Below are 19428 nucleotides of genomic sequence, written 5' to 3'. Positions count from 1 at the left end.
GGAGAAAGGGTGGACTGCAGGGTGACATGATAGAGGTTTACAAAATCATGCATGGGATGGAGAAAGTAGAGAAAGAAGTACTTTTCTCCCTTTCTCACAATACAAGAACTCGTGAGCATTCAATGAAATTGCTGAGCTGTAGGGTTAGAACGGATAAAAGGAAGTACTTCTTCACCCAAAGGGTGATTAACTCGTGGAATTCACGGCCACAGGACGTGGTGGCGACTGCAAGCATAGCCAGCTTTAAGAGGGGATTGGATAAAAATATGGAGAAGAGGTCCATCAATGGCTATTAACCACAGCATATTATTGGAACTGTCTGGGGCAGTGATGCTCTGTATTCTTGGGCAGTGATGCTCTGTATTCTTGGTGCTTGGGGGAGGGGCAAAGTGGAAGGGCTTCTAGCCCCACTTGTGAACCTCCTTTTTTTTTGGCCACTGTGTGACACAGAGTGTTGGACTGGATGGGCCATTGGCCTGATCCAACATGGCTTCTCTTACGTTCTTATGTTCCCGATTTGAACCAGAGTTTCTTCTTAAAGCTCAGTGCTCAGTCAGGCGGTAATCTTAACATTTGGGCCATACCACCTCAGACGGATAATGGAGGGTCACCTGTTGGAATGCTGCTCCACACAAACAAACAACCCTTGCTTGTAGGAGAGAGGAGCATGTCAGGGGAAAAGATAGGCCGGAACCTATGAACAAGGATTTTTTTTAGTATGGGGCAATGTTCTGTCTTTGGAGGGAGCCCGCAATGGCATATGGGGTTATCAATTGGCCAGTTTGCTGCTGGTGTGGCCATTTTTCCTCTTCTGCTTTGCTGCCAAAGGAGATGCTCTTGTGAGATATAATGGAGGGAATAAGAATTTCCATTCTTCAGTGCCCTTTAAGGTAAAGGAATTTGCCATGCTGTTCCTTTAAGACCTATACAGCATTAAACTTGCATCCAGTTTTTTTTTTATTGTGTTTGTATGTGCTTGTGCATGTGTGAGTGTGTGCACCTGGAAGTCATGGTGACCTCTGGTAACTAGCCTCTGCTGGAGGCCTGGAGGATATTCAAGGAGGGGGCTGAATAAAGCCTGTCCCTGTCCTCCCAACTCCTGGTATTCCTTGGAGGTCTCCCATTCAAGTACTTACCAGGTTGGCCCTGCTCAGCTGACAAGATCGGACTTGCCTGAGCTATCCTGGTCAGGGATCTTGCAGCCAATTTTAATTTTTTTAAAGCCCAGGCATTTCTGTGCCTCAAAGGCAACTTCTCTAGCTCTCTTTGGCTGCCTTTTCTGCTTCCCTTTCCTTTCTATCTCCTCTGGCTAAGCGGATGGGAAAGATACATACAGAGAGCAAGAGAGCAGTGCACCCTTAGGATTGCCAGCTCTGGGTTGGGAAATACCTGGAGATTTTGAGGGTCGAGCAGAACCTGAGGTGGATGAGGTTTGGGGAGGGACTTCAAATGCCATCTAATGTCTAGAGCCGGTTTGGTGTAGTGGTTAAGTGTGCGGACTCTTATCTGGAAGAACCGGGTTTGATTCCCCACTCCTCCACTTGCACCTGCTGGAATGGCCTTCGGTCAGCCATAGCCCTGGCAGAGGTTGTCCTTGAAAGGGCAGCTGCTGTGAGAGCCCTCTCCAGCCCCACCCGCCTCACAGGGTGTCTGTTGTGGGGGAGAAAGGGAAAGGAGATTGTGAGCCGCTCTGAGACTCTTCGGAGTGGAGGGCGGGATATAAATCCAATATCTTCTTCTTCTACCTTCTAAAGCAGCCATTTTCTCTGTTTTCTCCGGGTGAGCCGATCTCTGAAGCCTGGAAATCAGTTCTAATTCCAGGAGATCTCCAGCTACCACCTGGAGGTTGGAAACCCTACTTCCGATGGATTCGTATTTTCTGGTGGTTCCATTCTGTGACGCACCCCCCCAGCTCTGCCCTGGGTACAGGACCCCTTGATTGTACTGAGCTCCACCTCTTGGCCACACCGTGCCTGATCTTGGGTGATTAGGCCCTACACCTTGCCGATTTGCGCCTTATAAAAGTTGGTAGCTTTGTCTTGGATCCTACACCTTCTTTTATTTGTGCTCCTCTTGTCTGCTGTGGGGTGCGTTCCTCTTGCAGTATGCACTTTTCAGCTCTGTGAAAGAGCAGAAGTGCCCAGCTAAGGAGCAATGTGTGATCTAGTTATGAGGCCATTCAAATTCCATCATGAACTGACATTGCACAGAGATAAAATCCATGGTGGTTTTCTGAGCAAAGCGGTTGTGGTTCTGGTGGCAGCATTAAAAAAAGAAGAAACAATAGTCGCTGGACGTTGAGTATCTCTCATTTTCTATAAAAAGCCAGCACAGGTGGAGCTTTGTGTATTCCTATCTCATTCCGTAACTTCTGCTATTTATCATTTCTGAACCTTCTTTTTTTTAAAATTTGCAAAATTTTGGACTGAGTTTACTCTCCCAAGCCCCCAAGACTTCTGTTTTTACAAATGGGGAAACTGAAGATGAGAGAGAGAGCGGCTTGCTGAGTCTGCAGAGTGACACAGGTGGGATGTGACCTTCAGTGACCCGTCTTCAAAAGCTCCCATTCCTGCTAGACCATGTTGGCTGCATGCCACACATCGCTGATATTAGTTGCTGCTCTTCGTGGCCATATAACATCCGTACCAACGGCCTCACTAAAAATTGTGTGCTGTCAAGTTGCAACCAACTCATGGCAACTCCACCAGGAATATGGGGTTTTCAGAGCGAGAAATTAGCAGAGGTTGTTGGTTGTCTCTCATCAAAGTACTAAACACAGCTGTTGAGCTGTGACAAGGCTAGGTTGGGATATTAGGGTGCTATAAACAGTTTTAGGTATCTCTACAACTCTGGTTTGGCTGTCTTTCTTAAACTCTTACTCGACATGTTCTCTCGATTCACGGCATCCGCTCCAAAGAAAGATCATATAAATCATCTATTGTATTTAATTTTAAAATGATTTCATATTTTCCACGCATGCAGGGAAACAAATTTAATAGAGTTGGATCTCTTTGCCCAGAATTGGGACTGTTGGGAGTGCCTTTGACGGGGAGGGGGGACACCTGTGCCTCCAACCCTGAGCTGCCTAAGGTTAAAAAAACCATTACCCACAAATGAAACTTGTATGATATGGAGGAGAAACGCAAAATGTTAGAAGGAACGGGATGCCATCTTGACTGCAACAAGAGGGCGATCCAGTCACTGTAGTTGCAGAGGAAACACTTGTATCCATCGGCCTCTGGTTTGAAGAACAGGGTGCTGAAGGCCTCCCACTCCAAAAGCCCTCTTGGGCTGATGGTTGGGCATAAGCTTAAAAGACTGAGTGAAACGGCCCTGCTGTTTTCCCACCGAGTGAGACTTCTTGCTCCAGAACCCTTCTGTGACTCTAAGGAGGGCCAGCCCTAGACTGCCTGGCAGCCTAGGCGAAACTAACTTCTGGCAAACACACACACACAGTGATAACATCACCGAGTCACATGGGCATGCCCAGTTTGGCACCCCCAGAAGGCTGGTGCCCTAGGCAATCACCTAGTTTGTGTAGTGGCAGGGCCAGCCCTAACTCTAAGCACCTTCCGTGCTCTTGAATAATCTTACATAGGAAGGGGAAGATCATTTAGTAACGGTTTCTTTATGGGATTTCTACATTGCAAGGGGCAGTCTAGAACCAAGCCCAGCCCAATTACTGTTGGAAACTGTGATACAAGATTTGTGGGAATGATCTCAGCATTATACAATCCCAAGATTATATCCCCCCCCCCCATGTTGACATTCTTCCTCTGTTGTACCACAGCGGTGTGAAGTAAGGTGCACCGGTTGAGTTTCTGCCTGCAGACATATTAGAGCCTATTTGGCGAGCCTTGGTTGTGGCTGGACAGCAGAAAGTAGCTGGCATCTCTGCTAGAAAACCCCTGCTTTTACCCCTTGCACCTCTGTGTCAAGCCGTTTGCCCCCTACAGCTGGTGAATAGCCTTGTTGGCGCCACAGGTGGCCAGAGAGCGAAGGTTAGGCTTTTCTCCTTGTTCGCATTACACAGTATGTTCCCCACATGTCTTCTGGAGTGGCCGGGTGTGCAAATGTCACTCAGAACGAGTCCCCGAGGTCACTAATGTTCTCCTCCTCATTGTTGGCCTGACACACGTGCACAGCTTGCGCAGCACGGATCACTGGGCAGACAGGAACCTCACTTCTGAACTCTGCGCCCTCCAGGAGGCAACGAAAACAGAAGAGAAAGGAAGAAAATTCATTAGGACCTCCTCGGAGGCGACTGTTTCTGCACAGGAAAAACACAGGATTGTTTTGCTTCTGCTCCAAAAAAGACACAGAGGGAGTGGAGCTGAACTCTCTGTGTGTGTTGCGTTTTGGTTGGTTTTTAGGGAAACTCATGACGTGGTGGACTTGCTGTCAGGTCAAGTGAAAGTGAGCTGGTTCAGCATGTTTGTGCTTCTGTCGTTCTGTCTTTGATACCAATCTCCTAAAGGGGGGGTGGGGAACCCACTGGGGATATGATATGTATTAGTTAATAGAGCAAAGTTCCACAGTCATAGAAGTGTGATGCTGCAGGCAGTAAATAAACTCCAAAGTATATTGCAAAAGGTAAAACTTACGTTCATTAACTTATGTTCATTGGTAAAAAGTAAAACATATGTTCATTAACTTATGTTCATCGGAGAGTTTTCTCTGCAGTTGACAATCTGTGCTTGGTATGAATGTGAGTGATTTGAATTCTATGAGATTACAGACAATTGACCAATCCCACCATGAGGAAGGTTGACTGAAATGCCCTGACCAGCTAGCGAGCGATATTGGAGGCTGTTTTCGGGTGTCCAGCATAAGTTTCCGGGACTCAACATTGATCATATATGTAGATTAATACTGCACAAGCACTTTATTGATAAGTTCATTTTCCAACATACAGGAAATTATTGTATCTTGATGTAACCGGATGTATGAAATTATTGAATGATTGAGCTATTTGTATGAAATTATTCTAAATATACTGTGTAGAGTTTGCTAGTTACCCTAACACGATCTGTTTGTATAGAAGGCAACCTCCAAGTGGTAGCTGGAGATCTCCTGAAATTACAATTTATCTTTAGACAACAGAGATCAGTTCGCCTGAAGAAAATGGCTACTTGCGAAGGTGGACCCTATGGCATTATATCTCACTTAAGTCCCTCCCTTCCCCAAACTCCACCCTTTTCAGGCTCCACCCTCCAAAATCTCCAGGTATTTCCACCTTCTTTAGGCTCCACCCCCAAAATCTCCAGGTATTTCCCAACTTGGAGCTGGCAACCTTACCCACATTGCAGATGGATGGAGAGAGAAGAAACCTAATCCAAAGAATGCGAGTCCCTATCACAAGTGACTGGCTGACCTAGTAGCACATAAGTAAGATGGCATGGCTTCCACAGGAGAGCTGTAGATGCAGGCTGCTCCTTGCAGGAGAGAGAGAGAACAGGAAGGAAAGGAGGAGTCAGAGTGAAGCTCCCAGTTTAAGACAGAGAGAGGCATCACATTCATTAAGAAGACAACTCATAGGCACATCTGGAGCAATGTAGCACCCTCCAGTGTCCAGGCTTGCTGAGTTGTCCCGTTCTAACAAAAAGTACCTCTGCAATCTCTCCCCAGCCACTCCCTCTGGTTTGAGCAGAATCCGAGACCTGGTGTCTATAGAACAAGGGGGTAGAAAGCACTGCTCAGAACTGCATGTGGCTATCCCAGGTTTGAAATGTTTTCACGTTCAAAGCTCCAGGTGTATAGGAAGCAATCGGAGCAGGGAGGAAGGCTTCACCACCTCTCTTTGCTTGTTGCTATGGTTTTTGTTGTTGTTGTAACATGGGGAGAATCCCAAAATGTGATCCCCCATGATTGCAGTCTGATCCTCCTAAAAAAAGTTAGGCTCAGGAGTGGAATTCTAGCAGGAGCTCCTTTGCATATTAGGCCACACACCCCTGATAAGCCAATCCTCCAGGAGCTTACAAGGCTCTTTTTTGTAAGTTCTTGGAGGATTGGCTACATCAGGGGGGTGCGGCCTAATATGCAAAGAAGCTCTCGCTAGAATTTCATCCCTGGTTAGGCTTGAGAAATTCCAGGAGATTCAGGCACAGCGCCTAGGAAGGGCAGAGACTGGGAAAGAGGGAGCTCAGAGTGGAGTGCATAACATACAGTCCTCCCTCTACAGCTGCCATTTCCTTCAGGGGGGAGTGGTCTCTGGAGATCAGCTGTAATTCTGGGACAACTCCAGGCCTCACCTGGCAAGCTTTGCAAGGGCTTTTAACTTTCCGTAAAGTTCTTAGCGGGCCACAGTGAGCACTTCAGAGACCTCTTAGCCAAGCTTGGTCCAGGGTTGTTTTAACTTCCCAGTCCACCTTTGACGGTGCTGCCTATTCTATGACCTCATCCCCCTGAGTATGTCAACCAAACCTTGTGGCTTCTACTTGGTAGCAGAGGGCAGAAACAGCTTGTTCTACTCAGCATGGAGCCGTAGTCCAAAACAGTGTCCTCCCCAGACTTCCTTCGCTACCCCATAATATCATGTAGCATCACCACATCTGGACATTGTTGTACTCGTTTTCTCATTCTTTGTCAGTGATCCTTGTGTCGAAAAGAGCTGGCATCCACGCCATAGGCAAATGCAGGCCTCAGATTCAGCAGGAACTCACAGGAACACAGCTCCTGAACCTTTCTGAGGGTCCCCCCTCTTCCTCCCCACCTACCTTGTCCATTGAGTAGTAGGTGCAGCTGCATAACAATCCCTGGATTAGGATTTGAGCTAGTGGCTTGCACGGCTCCTGACATTCTAAACCTCGATGCCCCCCCCCCGACTGTAAGTCTGATCCTTTTGAAGAGGATTTTTGCCAGATTACAGATATACAGAAGGGGTGTGTTTCCAGGCTGAGGAGCTTGTTTCAGAGCATAGCCGTGTTGGCCTGAAGTAGAACAGCTAGACCGGCACCTGGGAGGCCAAACGAATTTTTAGGATCTGAGCTTTCGAGAATCAAAGCTTTGGGTTGAGCTAAGGTGTGTGGCTGGAATGTGATTCAGTCCAGGCCCTCTGGCTGCTCGTCTCCCATCACACCGTTTCTGTATTTTTTCGGAGAGTTCTCTGTAGGAGGGAAATTGCATCGTCTGCAATACACCAAACCAGATCAAAACTTCTTAGAAAGGTATCTGCTGAGACAAAGCCATCTCCGCAATAAGAATAGAAGTCCAATGCATTCCATTCAGCAAAGGTGTAACTCGGTTTCCTTTTCAGAGTCATATAGGTGTGTGTCCTGTCTTGTTTATTGTCTGAGAGGCAAATCACAACAAATAGGTCATTCTGTATCTCCAGGGTTTTAACAAAAGTTTATTCAAGAAGACGGATTATTAAATCCATTCTGGAACCTTCCTAGCTAGCTACAATAGACCTATTCCTTCCTGGCCATGCTCTGCCAAAAACAGGGTTAATTTTTACACATCACACAAGCCACAAGTATCATTTATGTGCCATTTTATTGCCTGGGTTTGGTTTGCCCACCACAAAACAGTAAGGTAATATCAGGTACTGATCTTAGATACTTTAGAACAGGGGTAGCTAAATTGTGACTCGGGAGCCACATGTGGCTCTTTCACATACATCTTGAAGCCCCTACTGCCCTGTTGGCCAGCTTGGAGAAGTCATTTCTCTCTTTAAATCTTCTCCAAGCCAAGCCAGTCAGCAGCTTGGAGAATGCATTTAAAGTTAAAGTTGCTTTCTTTCCACCCCTCCCTCCTTTCCTTCCTTCCTTCCCTCCTTCCTTCCTTCCTTCCTCCCTCCCTTCCTCCCTCCTTTCCTTCCTTTCTTCCTTCCTTGAGGCTCTCAGACATCTAATGTTCAAGTCTTGTGCCTCTTGAACATGTGACATTTATTCTGTGTGGCTCTTTCATTAAGTAAGTTTGGGCGCCCCTGCTTTAGATGATAGAATATATTGCAGATGCCAAGATATACTGCTTCATGGGGTTTCTGCTGAGGCCACAAGGGGGAGGTGGACTTCCAGCCCTGACAGCACCATCAGAGAACACTCTTCTGGGATTTGGTTGCCCCCCTTTGGCAGAACTCAGACCGGTGTCCCATCCAACCCATCTAAATGATGTCCTGGAGACAGTTTAAGCAAAGATCTGGATTCTTACCCGTGACGTCCACAATTAGTTGTCTTCCCACTTAACACTTTGAATGTTTAAATGTGCTCTAAAGCGAGCAAGTAATTTTAATAAAAGGCAAATGGCACTGAAGATTTTCGATAAGTTTTAAGTTTCGCCTGCTGCTGTAGCCGCGAGAGCTCCGTCTCGTTGGTGCAGATACTGCTCAGGTGACCGCAGGGGTGTCTGAGCCATGATCCAGATGAATCGAGAAGCATTTCGACCCCCACCCCTCCCCAGCACCACCTTTAAGCCTTTTGGCTAAACTGCCAACACAGGCAATGTACAAACCTTATCTGCCTTGAAATGAACCTGCACTCTCCCCTGGGTATCGCTTAGTACAAATGTTTCCTGTTTAAAGTCAACAGAGGGAGAGAGGGGGAAAGAATTCCAGGCTTCGGACTTTTAGGACCCTGTCTTCCCCAGAGACATTTTGCTTTAAAAACAGAACTTTATAAAAGACAGGCCCTCCCGGTTCAGCATGAGAAACTCCAGGCAAAGCGCTGAAGGAGCCCGAAACCACCCTCTGAGACACCGGGAAAGGCCCCCTGGCCCACCACCATTGAGATAGCTACAGTTTGTGCTCGGACCACGAGGGCCAGCCACAGAATACACCTCTCAACAGCAGATTGGGCTTTGTTCTCTTTGCAAGAAAGACGTGGGGGGTACCGGGACATTTATCTTCTCGGACGGTGCCTTGACTCTTGGATGATCTTTTCAGAGGTTGGGTTTATTTGTAAAATAAAGTAAAACCGTGTTCTATGTTGAGAGAAAGGGGGGATGGTGGTCTCCCAACCACTTTTTTCCAAGTTGAAAAAAATAGAAGGCCTACTAGGGCTGCCAACTCCAGGTTAGGAAATTCCTGGGGATTTGGGGGGTGGAGCTTGAGGAGGGTGGGTTTGGGGGAGGGGAGGGGCCCCAGCAGGGGAACCGGTCACTGTCTTTTGGAGATCAGTTGTAATGCCAGGAGATGTCTAGGCCCCATCTGGAAATGGACTACTCTAATGCTTACCTATGGCTTTGACTGTTTTTTAGGGGAAAACTGGGCTAAAAAAATGACCTTATGTAAATGCAGCTGTCCTAAGGACTTTTTAATTTTTTTAGCCTATCATGGATAGGGCATTCAACACATTTGTATCAAATAAAATCGTCATCATCATCCAGTACTGGCCGTACTGACTTTATTTAACAAGGCTGACATTTTTTGCTATTCTAAACTGATCACATGAAGTTTTAGAAATCTTATTCCAGCCCAATCCTATGCATTTGTCCTCATATTTATTTCTACACGCCATGAATTCCAAGCAGCTTACAAAGAAATACAGAAATATGATTTTGGCAAAAAAAATAAAAGAAAGAAAGAAAGACCCACTGAGAAGCAACAAATATACAGTGCAACTCCACCTCCTGGGTTGATCCCAGAACTACTGACCCGGTTCACTCAGGGCCACGGGTTGCAAACCATGGGGTAAGAGGCAAGGGCCACAACCCCCTTGGGTCTCACCCTTTGTCTCATGACCTTGGCCACGCCCAAGCTAAATGCCTGCAATCAGGGCTTTTTTTGTAGCAGGAACTCCTTTGCATATTAGGCCAGACACCCTTGACGTAGCCAATCCTCCTGGAGCCTACAGTGCTCTTAGTACAGAGCCTACTGGAAGCTCCAGGAAGATTGGCTACATCAGGGGTGTGTGTCCTAATAGGCAAAGGCGCTCCTGCTACAAAAAAACCCCTGCCTGCAACCAAGGAGGGACAGCAGCTCAGCCCTGATCTCGCTCATCTGACAAGAGATCTCCCCAGATTTCCGTCCCGAAATCTCATTTTTGGACATATTAGCAAGTGAGGGACCTCCTGGCTAGCATTTGGATGGAGACACCCATGACACTGCCTTATCCTGAGCCAGACCATTGGTACAGCAAGGTCGTCAGTATTGCCTACTCAGACTGGCAGCAGCTCTCCAGGGCCTTGGGCAGAGGTCTTCTGCATCACGTGCTCCTTTCAATGGGAGATGCTGTGGATTGAACCTGGGGCCTTCTGCATGCAAAGCAGAGGCTCTTCCTCTGAGCCACAGCCCCAAACACCAGGAAACTCCAGGGTTGCTGTGCAGAAACAAGCAATGGCAAAGCATTGTATGTCTCTTGCCTTGAAAACTCTATGGGGTCCCCATAGCTGCTGCCCCTTGACAGCTCTTTCTACCACCAAGGAGGCTGCAGACTTCCTGGCATGACTCCAGCGGATCAAACGGCGCTTTCACTAAGGTCATGATGGCTGATTACAGAGGGGCAGTTTAAGCCACCCTGGGGACAACAGATGAACACCCCAAAAAAGCGTGTCTACACATGCACATCTGCCTGCGATCCCCATCCCGCCCCCTGAATTGTCCCCAGCTTACTGGGAGCTGTCTTTAAAAGTTGGGAGCCGACTTTTCGCTGGGAAACCTCTGAGGCGCCTCCTTGGCCATCTGGACGGCCAGGAACAGGGCTGGATTAACATTTAGGCCAAGTAGGCACTGGCCTATGGGGCCCCATGCCTTTAGGGACCCCGGGCTGGCTTCCGCCCCCCCCCTCCGGTTTCCCCCCTGCTCACAGCCCTCCCAGCCTGCATGTGCAGCCAGCAACTGCTGACTTTTCCCGGTTTGCCTGGTGTGGCTGCTGCTAGTATCGTCACCAAGTTTGTCTCTCTCTGCTTCTCCCCCGCAGCTTTGTCAAAGGGGCTTTTGAGAAGGTGCCCACAGGCTCCAGCAGGGGTGGTGGGGCAGGCATTCCAACTCTGAGATAATTTGCAAGGGGGCCCCTGAGATTTTGACTGTCTAGGGTCCTCCACAGGGTTTAATCCGGCACTGGCCAGGAAGCACCTGGAAAGTGCCTGAGGAACTGCAGGCGGGGCACATGAGTGCCCTAGATGCTCTCCAGGACACCTGCAGCCCGTCCCTCTTCCTTGGGCCATCAAGACGCTCCCAGGTGCTCCTTTTCCAGGCAGCTCACTTCCAGGATGCCTTGATGCCCCCCAGAGCTGCCCATCCTTTAGCAGCTGATCAGTATTAGTTGGGATCACCAGACCCCATTGGGAGAATATTCAGAAGAGTTATGTATGATAGGGACGGTGGCTCAGTGGTAGAGCATCTGCTTGGGAAGCAGAAGGTCCCAGGTTCAATCCCTGGCATCTCCAAAAGGGGGTCCAGGCAAATAGGTGTGAAAAACCTCAGCTTGAGACCCTGGAGAGCCGCTGCCAGTCTGAGAAGACAATACTGACTTTGATGGACTAAAGGTCTGATTCAGTATAAGGCAGCTTCATATGTTCATATATGATGTTCCTATATCACTACCTGATCCTTATATTCCAGCCATTACATGGGAGCTATCTTGGATAAATCACCAGGAGGAGGGGGGCTTTCTATCTGTGGAGTGACGAGAAGAAAAGCTAGAGCTTGTAGCGGGTCGTACATTTTGTTTCTTTGAAGGACCAGCAGCTCCAAAGCGGCCATAACCATCTTCATTTGGAAACTTCCTGAATTCACCCTCATTCTTCCCAGGTCCAGTCCTTGAGCCCCTTTTCAGAACCGTTGCCCTTCTTTAAAAGGCAGTAGGGAAGATTCATCCTTGCCTGATAATGTATTTCACTTCTCTGATAAAGGAGCCAGTCTCATTCCTCCTTGATGGCTTATGAATAAAACCACTGAGGTGTTAAATAATAGAATGATGTGCTCTCCCCTGATATGCTGAATGCCAGGTGGCCTCTTCTGCGCTTTCTCGCCAATTGATACTATTTTGAGACTTTGCTCTCCCTAGACAAAGTGATAGGCATCCATTGTCATATGTGCCCCACCGCACACATGCGCTTCTGGTTTTCTGAACTGCATTTTCCTTGGATGAGCATAGCTCACCTTCATGTGCATTTGCTACTCTTTGTGAAGCTTGGGGATAAGGACACAGGTCCGATGCCCACCCATCACTCAGTGCCCTGTTGCTTGATGACAACTGAAGGTATGGACTGGTTTTACTGGAAACCATGACAGAAGGATGCAATGTGCAATAATGGCAAAGCTGCGGTTATGGTATGTGGGACTGTTTCAGGCAGGTGAGCTATCACTTGAGGATGTGGTTAGTCAGGGGTGGAATTCTAGCAGGAGCTCCTTTGCATATTAGCCCGCCTGATATAGCCAATCCTCCCAAGAGCTTACAAAAAAGAGCCTTGGAAGCTCTTGAAGGATTGGTTACATCAGGGGATGTGGCCTAATATGCAAAGGAGCTCCTGCTAGAATTCCAACCCTCTGGTTAGTGATGACCACAAACAGGAGAAATTCTCATTCTGCGGAATCAGGAGTTGTGCTTCAGCACTCTAGCTCCCCCATCCTGATACACAACTTTGTACTACATTGATAAAATTGACAGGCAGGCATGGGATGAGCTTATGGTTGCCAACTTCCAGGTGGCACCTGGAGATCTCCCGCTATTACAGTTGATCCCTGGACAAGCAAGGTCAGTTCCCCTGTAGGAATTAGCTGCTTTGGAGAGTGGACTCTGTGGCATTATACCCTGCTGAGATCCCTCCCCTCCCCAAAGACCACTTTCCCTAGGCTCTCCCCCCCCTCCCCAAAATCATAAGGTATTTCCTGACCCAGAGCTAAGCTTTAGGGTGTAAAGTTCTGCACAGCAAAAGATCTCACAGTGAGGAGAGGCGTGTCCTCATGACCTTTTCCCATGAAGCATAATGTGCTTTTGATTGCATGCTCAAGCTCCGAGCCCGGAAGACACTGAGATGCTTTCTGAATCCCTTCTAAAAGATGCTTCATGCTTAATACATCATTATGCAAAGAGAGGATAAGTGACTAAGTGCTTGTCACTATTTGAACTCTACTTCCTAGGTGTGTGTTTGTTGTTGAAAAGTTTTTGTAACACAGTTAAGAATGTCTACGCTATACAAGATACAAAGGAGCAGGCCTCAGATTCAACAGGAGCTCACAGGAACACAGCTCCTGAACCTTTCTGACGGTTTCCCCTCTTCCTCCCAGCCTACCTTGTCCATTGAGTAGTAGGTGCAGCTGCATAACAATCCCTAGATTAGGAGAGCAGGCAGACAGCCAGCCACCAGGGGCTTTGCCATGCCCCCAGCAACCCTCATTAACCCCTGGGGAAGCCCACGCCACCCTTTCTTCACTTCTGATGTGATTTGGGGTGGCTGGTGGCTTGCTGGCCTTTTGACTGGGGGGGGACATCCCAGAAGAGCCCCAGGTGAACAAGGCCTGCTTGGACTGGCTGGATCTCTAGTCAGCCTAAGCAGGCCTCACTCGCCCAGGGCTCTCCTTTCTTGCATCGGGTTGCTTTTGGCTGGGGCTTGGTAATGGCATATGCTAATGTGTTATGCTAATGAGCTCCGCCACCTATTTTTCTACAAAATGACCCCTGCAAAGGAGGAAGAAGAGAAATAGAACATAATGGGAAAGCCCCAAAGCCATTTATTGGTAACCCTTCTCCTTCAACTCCAAATGGGTTTTGTAACTTGCGTGAGCAAATCTAATTATGTCCACAACAGTGTCTTTAGACTTGCAGATGACAGACCTTTTTTGAGGGGGGAGGGGTGTGTTTTTTTTTATTGAACAGCAGGTCTGAAGAAGAGTTGCGGTAAACTTGAAAGCTCCCTCTTGCTCACTGTTTAGTGAGATACTGCTGTCGCTTTCATGTTCATTTCTCATCATGGGTCGTGTCCCACGTGTCTGCAATCTGTTGATTTCCCCGATCTCCCAGCTCACTTGGGTGTTTCTGCTCTCTCTTCTCTCCCCCCACCACTGGATTGTTCTGTTCCTTCCTCTTTCTGTTGTCAGTCAACATCTGTTCCCATTTCCTCTTGCAGTGGGTCTCTTAAATTTTAACCTCTTTCTCATTTAACATTTTCTTCTCCCTTCTCTGATGTAAGGAGATCTGTACCACATTAAAGGCAGAGCAGAGGAAAATTGTCTTCCAGTTCTTCAATAGAAACAATTTTGTTTAAAAAAAACCCTACAGAGATCCAATCCAGCCCACACAGCTTACCCCAGGAAGAAGTCTCTGAGGAAGAAGTCAATATCTGGTTTCAGCCACACCTTTGAATGCTCATGTGTTGGGAATGATTTACATAAAATATGTGAAAATGAGCAGATCCACCGATTGTCTAAGCGTATGAAGTGACTCCTTACTTAAAGGTGTTGTGGCTCAGAGGCAGAGCATCTGCTTGGCATGCAGAAGGTCCCAGGTTCAATCCATGGCATCCCCAGTTAAAAGAATAAGTCAGTATGTGGTGTGAAAGACTTGTGCCTGAGACCTCAGAGACCCACTTTTTCTGCTTTCCTAAAAAAAAACAAAAAAAAACCCCTGATGGTCTAGCATGTGTGTGTGAAGTGTTGTCAAGTCACAACTGACTTCCCCTGACTCTGTAGGTTTTTTCACAGCAAGCGCTATTCAGAGGCAGTTTGCCCTCACCTGCCTTGGCCTCCTGACCCTGGTCTTCCCTGGAGGTCTCTCCTCCACATACTAGCCAGGACTGACCCTGCTTGGCTTCTGAGTTCTAATGAGATCAGGCTAGCCTGGGCCAGCCATGTCAGGGCGTAGATTAACACGGCAATCTGCAATTTCTTTTCTCTCTTCTGCTCATGGGGAATATTTGCAGTTGTACCTGAAGCCCTAGAGCTTTTGGAGCAGAAAACAAATCTGGCCACTTCACAAGGTCTAGCAGGAGCTCCTTTGCATATTAGGCCACACACCCCTGATGTAGCCAGTTCTCCAAGAGCTTACAAAAAAGAGCCTTGTAAGCTCTTGGAGGATTGGCTACATCAGGAGGGTGCGGCCTAATATACAAAGGAGCTCCTGCTAGAATTCCACCCCTGACAAGTTCATACCCCTCTTTTCCACAAGCAGGACTGAATTTATGGAGAATAGGGCTGCGAATTTCCTTCCTTCCTTCCTTCCTTCCTTCCTTCCTTCCTTCCTTCCTTCCTTCCTTCCTTCCTTCCTTCCTTCCTTCCTTCCTTCCTTCCTTCCTTCCTTCCTTCCTTCCTTCCTTCTTTCCTTCCTTCCTTCCTTCCTTCCGGGAAAGCGCATAAGCTTCATTCTAGGACTGGAGCCAGTCTGAATAAACCTCACAGCAAACACACTCTTCACCATACCACCTAGCTTTCCATGTCTCCAAGACTGCTGCAAGTCAACGCAGTCTTCAGAACTAGTTAGTATATTCTCTGTAACTGAAAAAATAATGCAGTTTGAAGAGGACAGCTCTTAATCATGCTCGACTTTGGGGCTGCTGCGTTGACAGCAACCTACAGACATAACTTATTCCATGTAACACTTATCCCAGCTTTCTTCTTATTAAGGAGAATCTATCATTGATGTAAATTCTAGAATTAAGACAGAGAAAGCGACAGCAAGGGCTCTGTAATCCCCCCCCCCTTGTTACACTCTCACATGTGTTGCGCTTCACATGTGCCAGACCTTGTCAAATCCTTATTTACGCAGACAAGTTTCTTAACTGGCTGTGAGGTTCAAGCCGAGGTTTGCGTTTGCATCTACATACATGTGCTTCCCCGCCCCCTCCCCTCCGGAAGCTTTACTGGCAGTTGGCCCACAAAACACAGATACTGTATGCTCATATCCTTTGTGTTTTCTTCTGGGAGTTCCGTGCTTTCTGACTGTGGGACTTGGAGAGTTTTATGGACTGACATGTTTGAGACAAGAGAATTGGGGGAACAGCTTTGAGGTGTGAATATTGGCGTGTGAGCCATGGGGGAATTGCTGGGGATGCAAACCAAACTCATCTGTTTATCCTCAGGCTAGATAAGACACACTCAAACGCACTTTGCTGAAAAGGCCTTTGTTTTCCTACTATTGCGAATGGTGCACCAGTTCTAATTGTGAATTTCTATCTTGTAAAGGAGTCCCAGGCATGCTAGATCTTAACACTTGGATCCTCTGTGCTTTAGCAATCTAGAAGTGGGGGAACTTCCTGGTCTTTCTTGTCCCATGCAAGGAAGGGTGGCCTTTATTACACACAAGACCATAGATTTATACCCCAGCCTTCGCTCTGAATCGGAGTCTCAGAGCAACTTACAATTTCCTATATCTTCTCCCCCCACAACAGACACCCTGTGATGTGGGTGGGGCTGAGAGAGCTTTTACAGCAGCTGCCCTTTCGTGGACAACTCGGCGAGAGCTAGGGCTGATCCAAGGCCATTCCAGCAGCTGCAAGTGGAGGAGTGAGGAATCAAACCCAGTTCTCTCAGATAAGAGTCTGCACACTTAACCACTACACCAGACTGGAATTCTGGACCTTCTATTTACACCTCTCTCTTTTTTTTATTCCCCTTTCCAGGCATGGACCTGTGGAACCAATGGAATACTTAACGGGGTTACGAGTCCCATACAAGGAGAGAGAGATCCCTTACTATCAAGGAGGCCAGCCTACTGTTCATCCTTCCAAAGGGAGCTATGTTCACCCCCAAGATGGCCCCAGAGCAACAGAGTTATGGTATCCCCAGTATTACCCCCCACAACCAGTAGCCCAGCACAAAGGACCCCTCCGCCAAGATGTGCCGCCGTCTCCCCCGCAGGGCCACAGAGTTCCGCCCTACAACGAAATGGGCCGAACAGGCCACCGTCAAGGCACCTCTGATCAGTACCCCTACAGGCACCAAGATCCCAGGCAGAAGGACCCCATGACAGCGGCGGTATAACTCGAAGCCGAACTCTCGTCGATATCGTATGAAAAGACCGACGTCGCTCTACTGGCTGCTCCTGCTGAGCTTGTCCGCCTGAGGAAAAGGACAACTCTGGCCAGGATCCTCTGGATATGTTCCTAAGCATACGGCAAGCTTAACGGGGAGGGGGGATTGGAGAGGTACAATGACTTTTAGATATCATGATGTATCAAAGATGATTTTATATATTATATATACACACACAAAATTTATTTGACCATAGAAGATGGCAGATGAAGGCTAAGAGAGATTGCAAAGCACACCACTCAGGGCTATTGACAACTGTTCGGGCTCACCTGAGATGCCTGTCTTGCAAGAAAGCATCTGGAAACTCGGTCCAGAAAAAGGTATCTTCCTTGCACCACCACGAGTGCCTCTGACACCACAGGCCTTTCCTTGCTGGGCTCTTCCCTGACTAGAAAAGATCGGATAAGTTCTGCAGTCCCCTGATGAGTTTACAAAATGGCTTCATCGCGTTGGGAAATGCATCCCACTCACCTTGCAACCTAAAAGTTTATTTTTGTCATGTGGGCAATTCCGCCTTTTCCTCTCTGTCTTCTCAGGTATCTTTTTTGAAATGGCCTGTGGGAGATGTTCATTTTCGATCCCGAAATTTGTTTCTGGGTCACATCTTAAGAGCCTCTCTCTTTTTATAATTACAGAGTACAGATCGACATGGTGGAGGGGAGAGAGGAGAGGAAAGTTCATAGAAATGTCTTACACGGCTGCACTGTGAGAGCTCCTAAAATAACATGTCAGAGGACTCAGTTAATATGTTACCTCTTCCATGGGGAATCTTATTCCATTTGGGGGGACAAGTTTGGCATAGTTTGGTGTAGTGGTTAAGTGCATGGACTCCTATCTGGGAGAACTGGGTTTGATTCCCCACTCCTCCACCTGCAGGTGCTGGAATGGCCTTGGGTCAGCCATAGCTCTCGCAGGAGTTGTCCTTGAAAGGGCAACCTCTCTCAGCCCCTCCTACCTCACAGGGTGTCTATTGGGGGGGGGGGGAGGTAAAGGAGATTGTGACCACTCTGAGATTCAGAGCATAGGGCAGGATATAAATCCAATATCAAGTGATATGTCTGTGTGTTCATGTGTCCTTGTAAGAAGAGCTGGTTCTCTGTTGGTAATGTCCGAAGTGTCTCTTGGCATATCAGTTAGCGATGGTAAGCTTAGGGAATCATAAAGCGTGGCTCTGTCCCTCGAGGGAGAAAATTTGACCCAACTCAGCCTTCTGGGGTGATGGGGGGGGGGGTGGCCTTTTTTGCCATCAAGTCGCTCATGGTGACCCCTAGTGGGGTTTTCAAGGCAAGAGATGTTCGGAAGTGTTTTGCCATTGCCTGCCTCTGTTTAACAACCCTGGTATTCCTTGGAGGTCACCCATCCAAATACTAAGCCCTGCTTAGCTTCCAAAATCTGGCGATAGTGGGCTAGCCTGGGCTATCCAGGCCAAGGTGGAGCAGTGCCTGGGAAATACCGTTCATCAGCAGCCCCCATGGGGAGGGAAAGTCCTTGAACTGTCCCTTCCACCCGCTCTTCAGTTAGAACAACAGTATTTTATACCAGGGCTTTTTTGTAGCAGGAACTTCTCTGCATCTTAGGCCACACACCCCTGATGTAGCCAATCCTCCTGGAGCTTACAGTAGGCCCTGTACTAGGAGCCCAGTAAGCTCTTAAAGGATTGGCTACATCAGGGAGGTGTGGCCTAATAGGCAAAGGAGTTCCTGCTACAAAAAAAGCCCTACTTTATACCCTGTTCTACTGCTCCTGTCGTTCTGCAAACCATCACTTGGGGCGGGGGGGGGGACAGAACATTAAAGTGCCAAACTGGGTGTTAAGAATTCAGAAGGGCAACAGTTGGGGGTGATGGGGGGGAGCAGAGCTTTCTACTGTTTTTGTAAATATTATAATAATAGCAGAGAGAGTGTGGATAATGGAGAAGATTTTTTTTTAAGAAACAAAAGAAGAGGGGATGTAGAATGCGCAGGACGTTCTGATCTCTTAAGTATCTGCAAGCAAGGGGTGCTGAGATCTGACTTAGCTGCTGGAATCTGCATGCTGAGAAGAGAGTTTGGGTTGGAGGGGTTCAGGGTTGGAGGGTGACAGAAGCACTTGTAGGGTGTTAAAAAGAACAAGGGTCCCTTGCTAGACTGATTTTCTTTTTTTAATTTGCCACTCGGTCTAATGAGAATTCTGAAACTTAGTCCAGTGAGGAATTTCGAATGGCTCCGGCACATCCTGAATTCCTCCAGCTCTGACTTTGGATGCTTTTCAAGGCCATTTCAGTTCCAAGCCCTTTTCCTTTTCGAGGGAGAGACCTTGGGCCCGGCCAGAAAAAAAAGGTATAAGAGGATCTGTTGGCTTTCTTTTTGGTATGCAGCAAATTAACAGGATTCATTACACAGGTCATCTCATAATTATTATATATCGCAGGAAGGGGTCGTCTAACAGGCACAGCCATTTATCATTTACCCTTTTGAAACGGCTTCATTATACCGGGAGGCCTCCAGAGACTCAAGCGCAGTGAATCTGTCAGGCACGCACAT

At 47.7% G+C, this 19428-nt stretch overlaps 1 protein-coding gene across 1 annotated transcript in view; it reads left to right on the top strand.

Moving 5' to 3' along the window:
* The window catches only part of PARD3B (par-3 family cell polarity regulator beta), a 769788-nt gene extending 752587 nt beyond the window's left edge, over positions 1 to 17201 (top strand). The window contains exon 23 of the mRNA XM_060256951.1: positions 16495 to 17201. Within this exon, the coding sequence (XP_060112934.1) occupies positions 16495 to 16855 (361 nt within the window). The 3' untranslated portion in view covers positions 16856 to 17201. The remainder of the gene's footprint in view (positions 1 to 16494) is intronic.
* Positions 17202 to 19428: the final 2227 nt, after the last annotated feature.

The sequence above is a fragment of the Heteronotia binoei genome, chromosome 16, assembly GCF_032191835.1.
Source record: "Heteronotia binoei isolate CCM8104 ecotype False Entrance Well chromosome 16, APGP_CSIRO_Hbin_v1, whole genome shotgun sequence".
In the NCBI taxonomy this organism is placed as follows: domain Eukaryota; kingdom Metazoa; phylum Chordata; class Lepidosauria; order Squamata; family Gekkonidae; genus Heteronotia; species Heteronotia binoei.
This window is presented reverse-complemented; position numbering and strand designations above follow the sequence as displayed.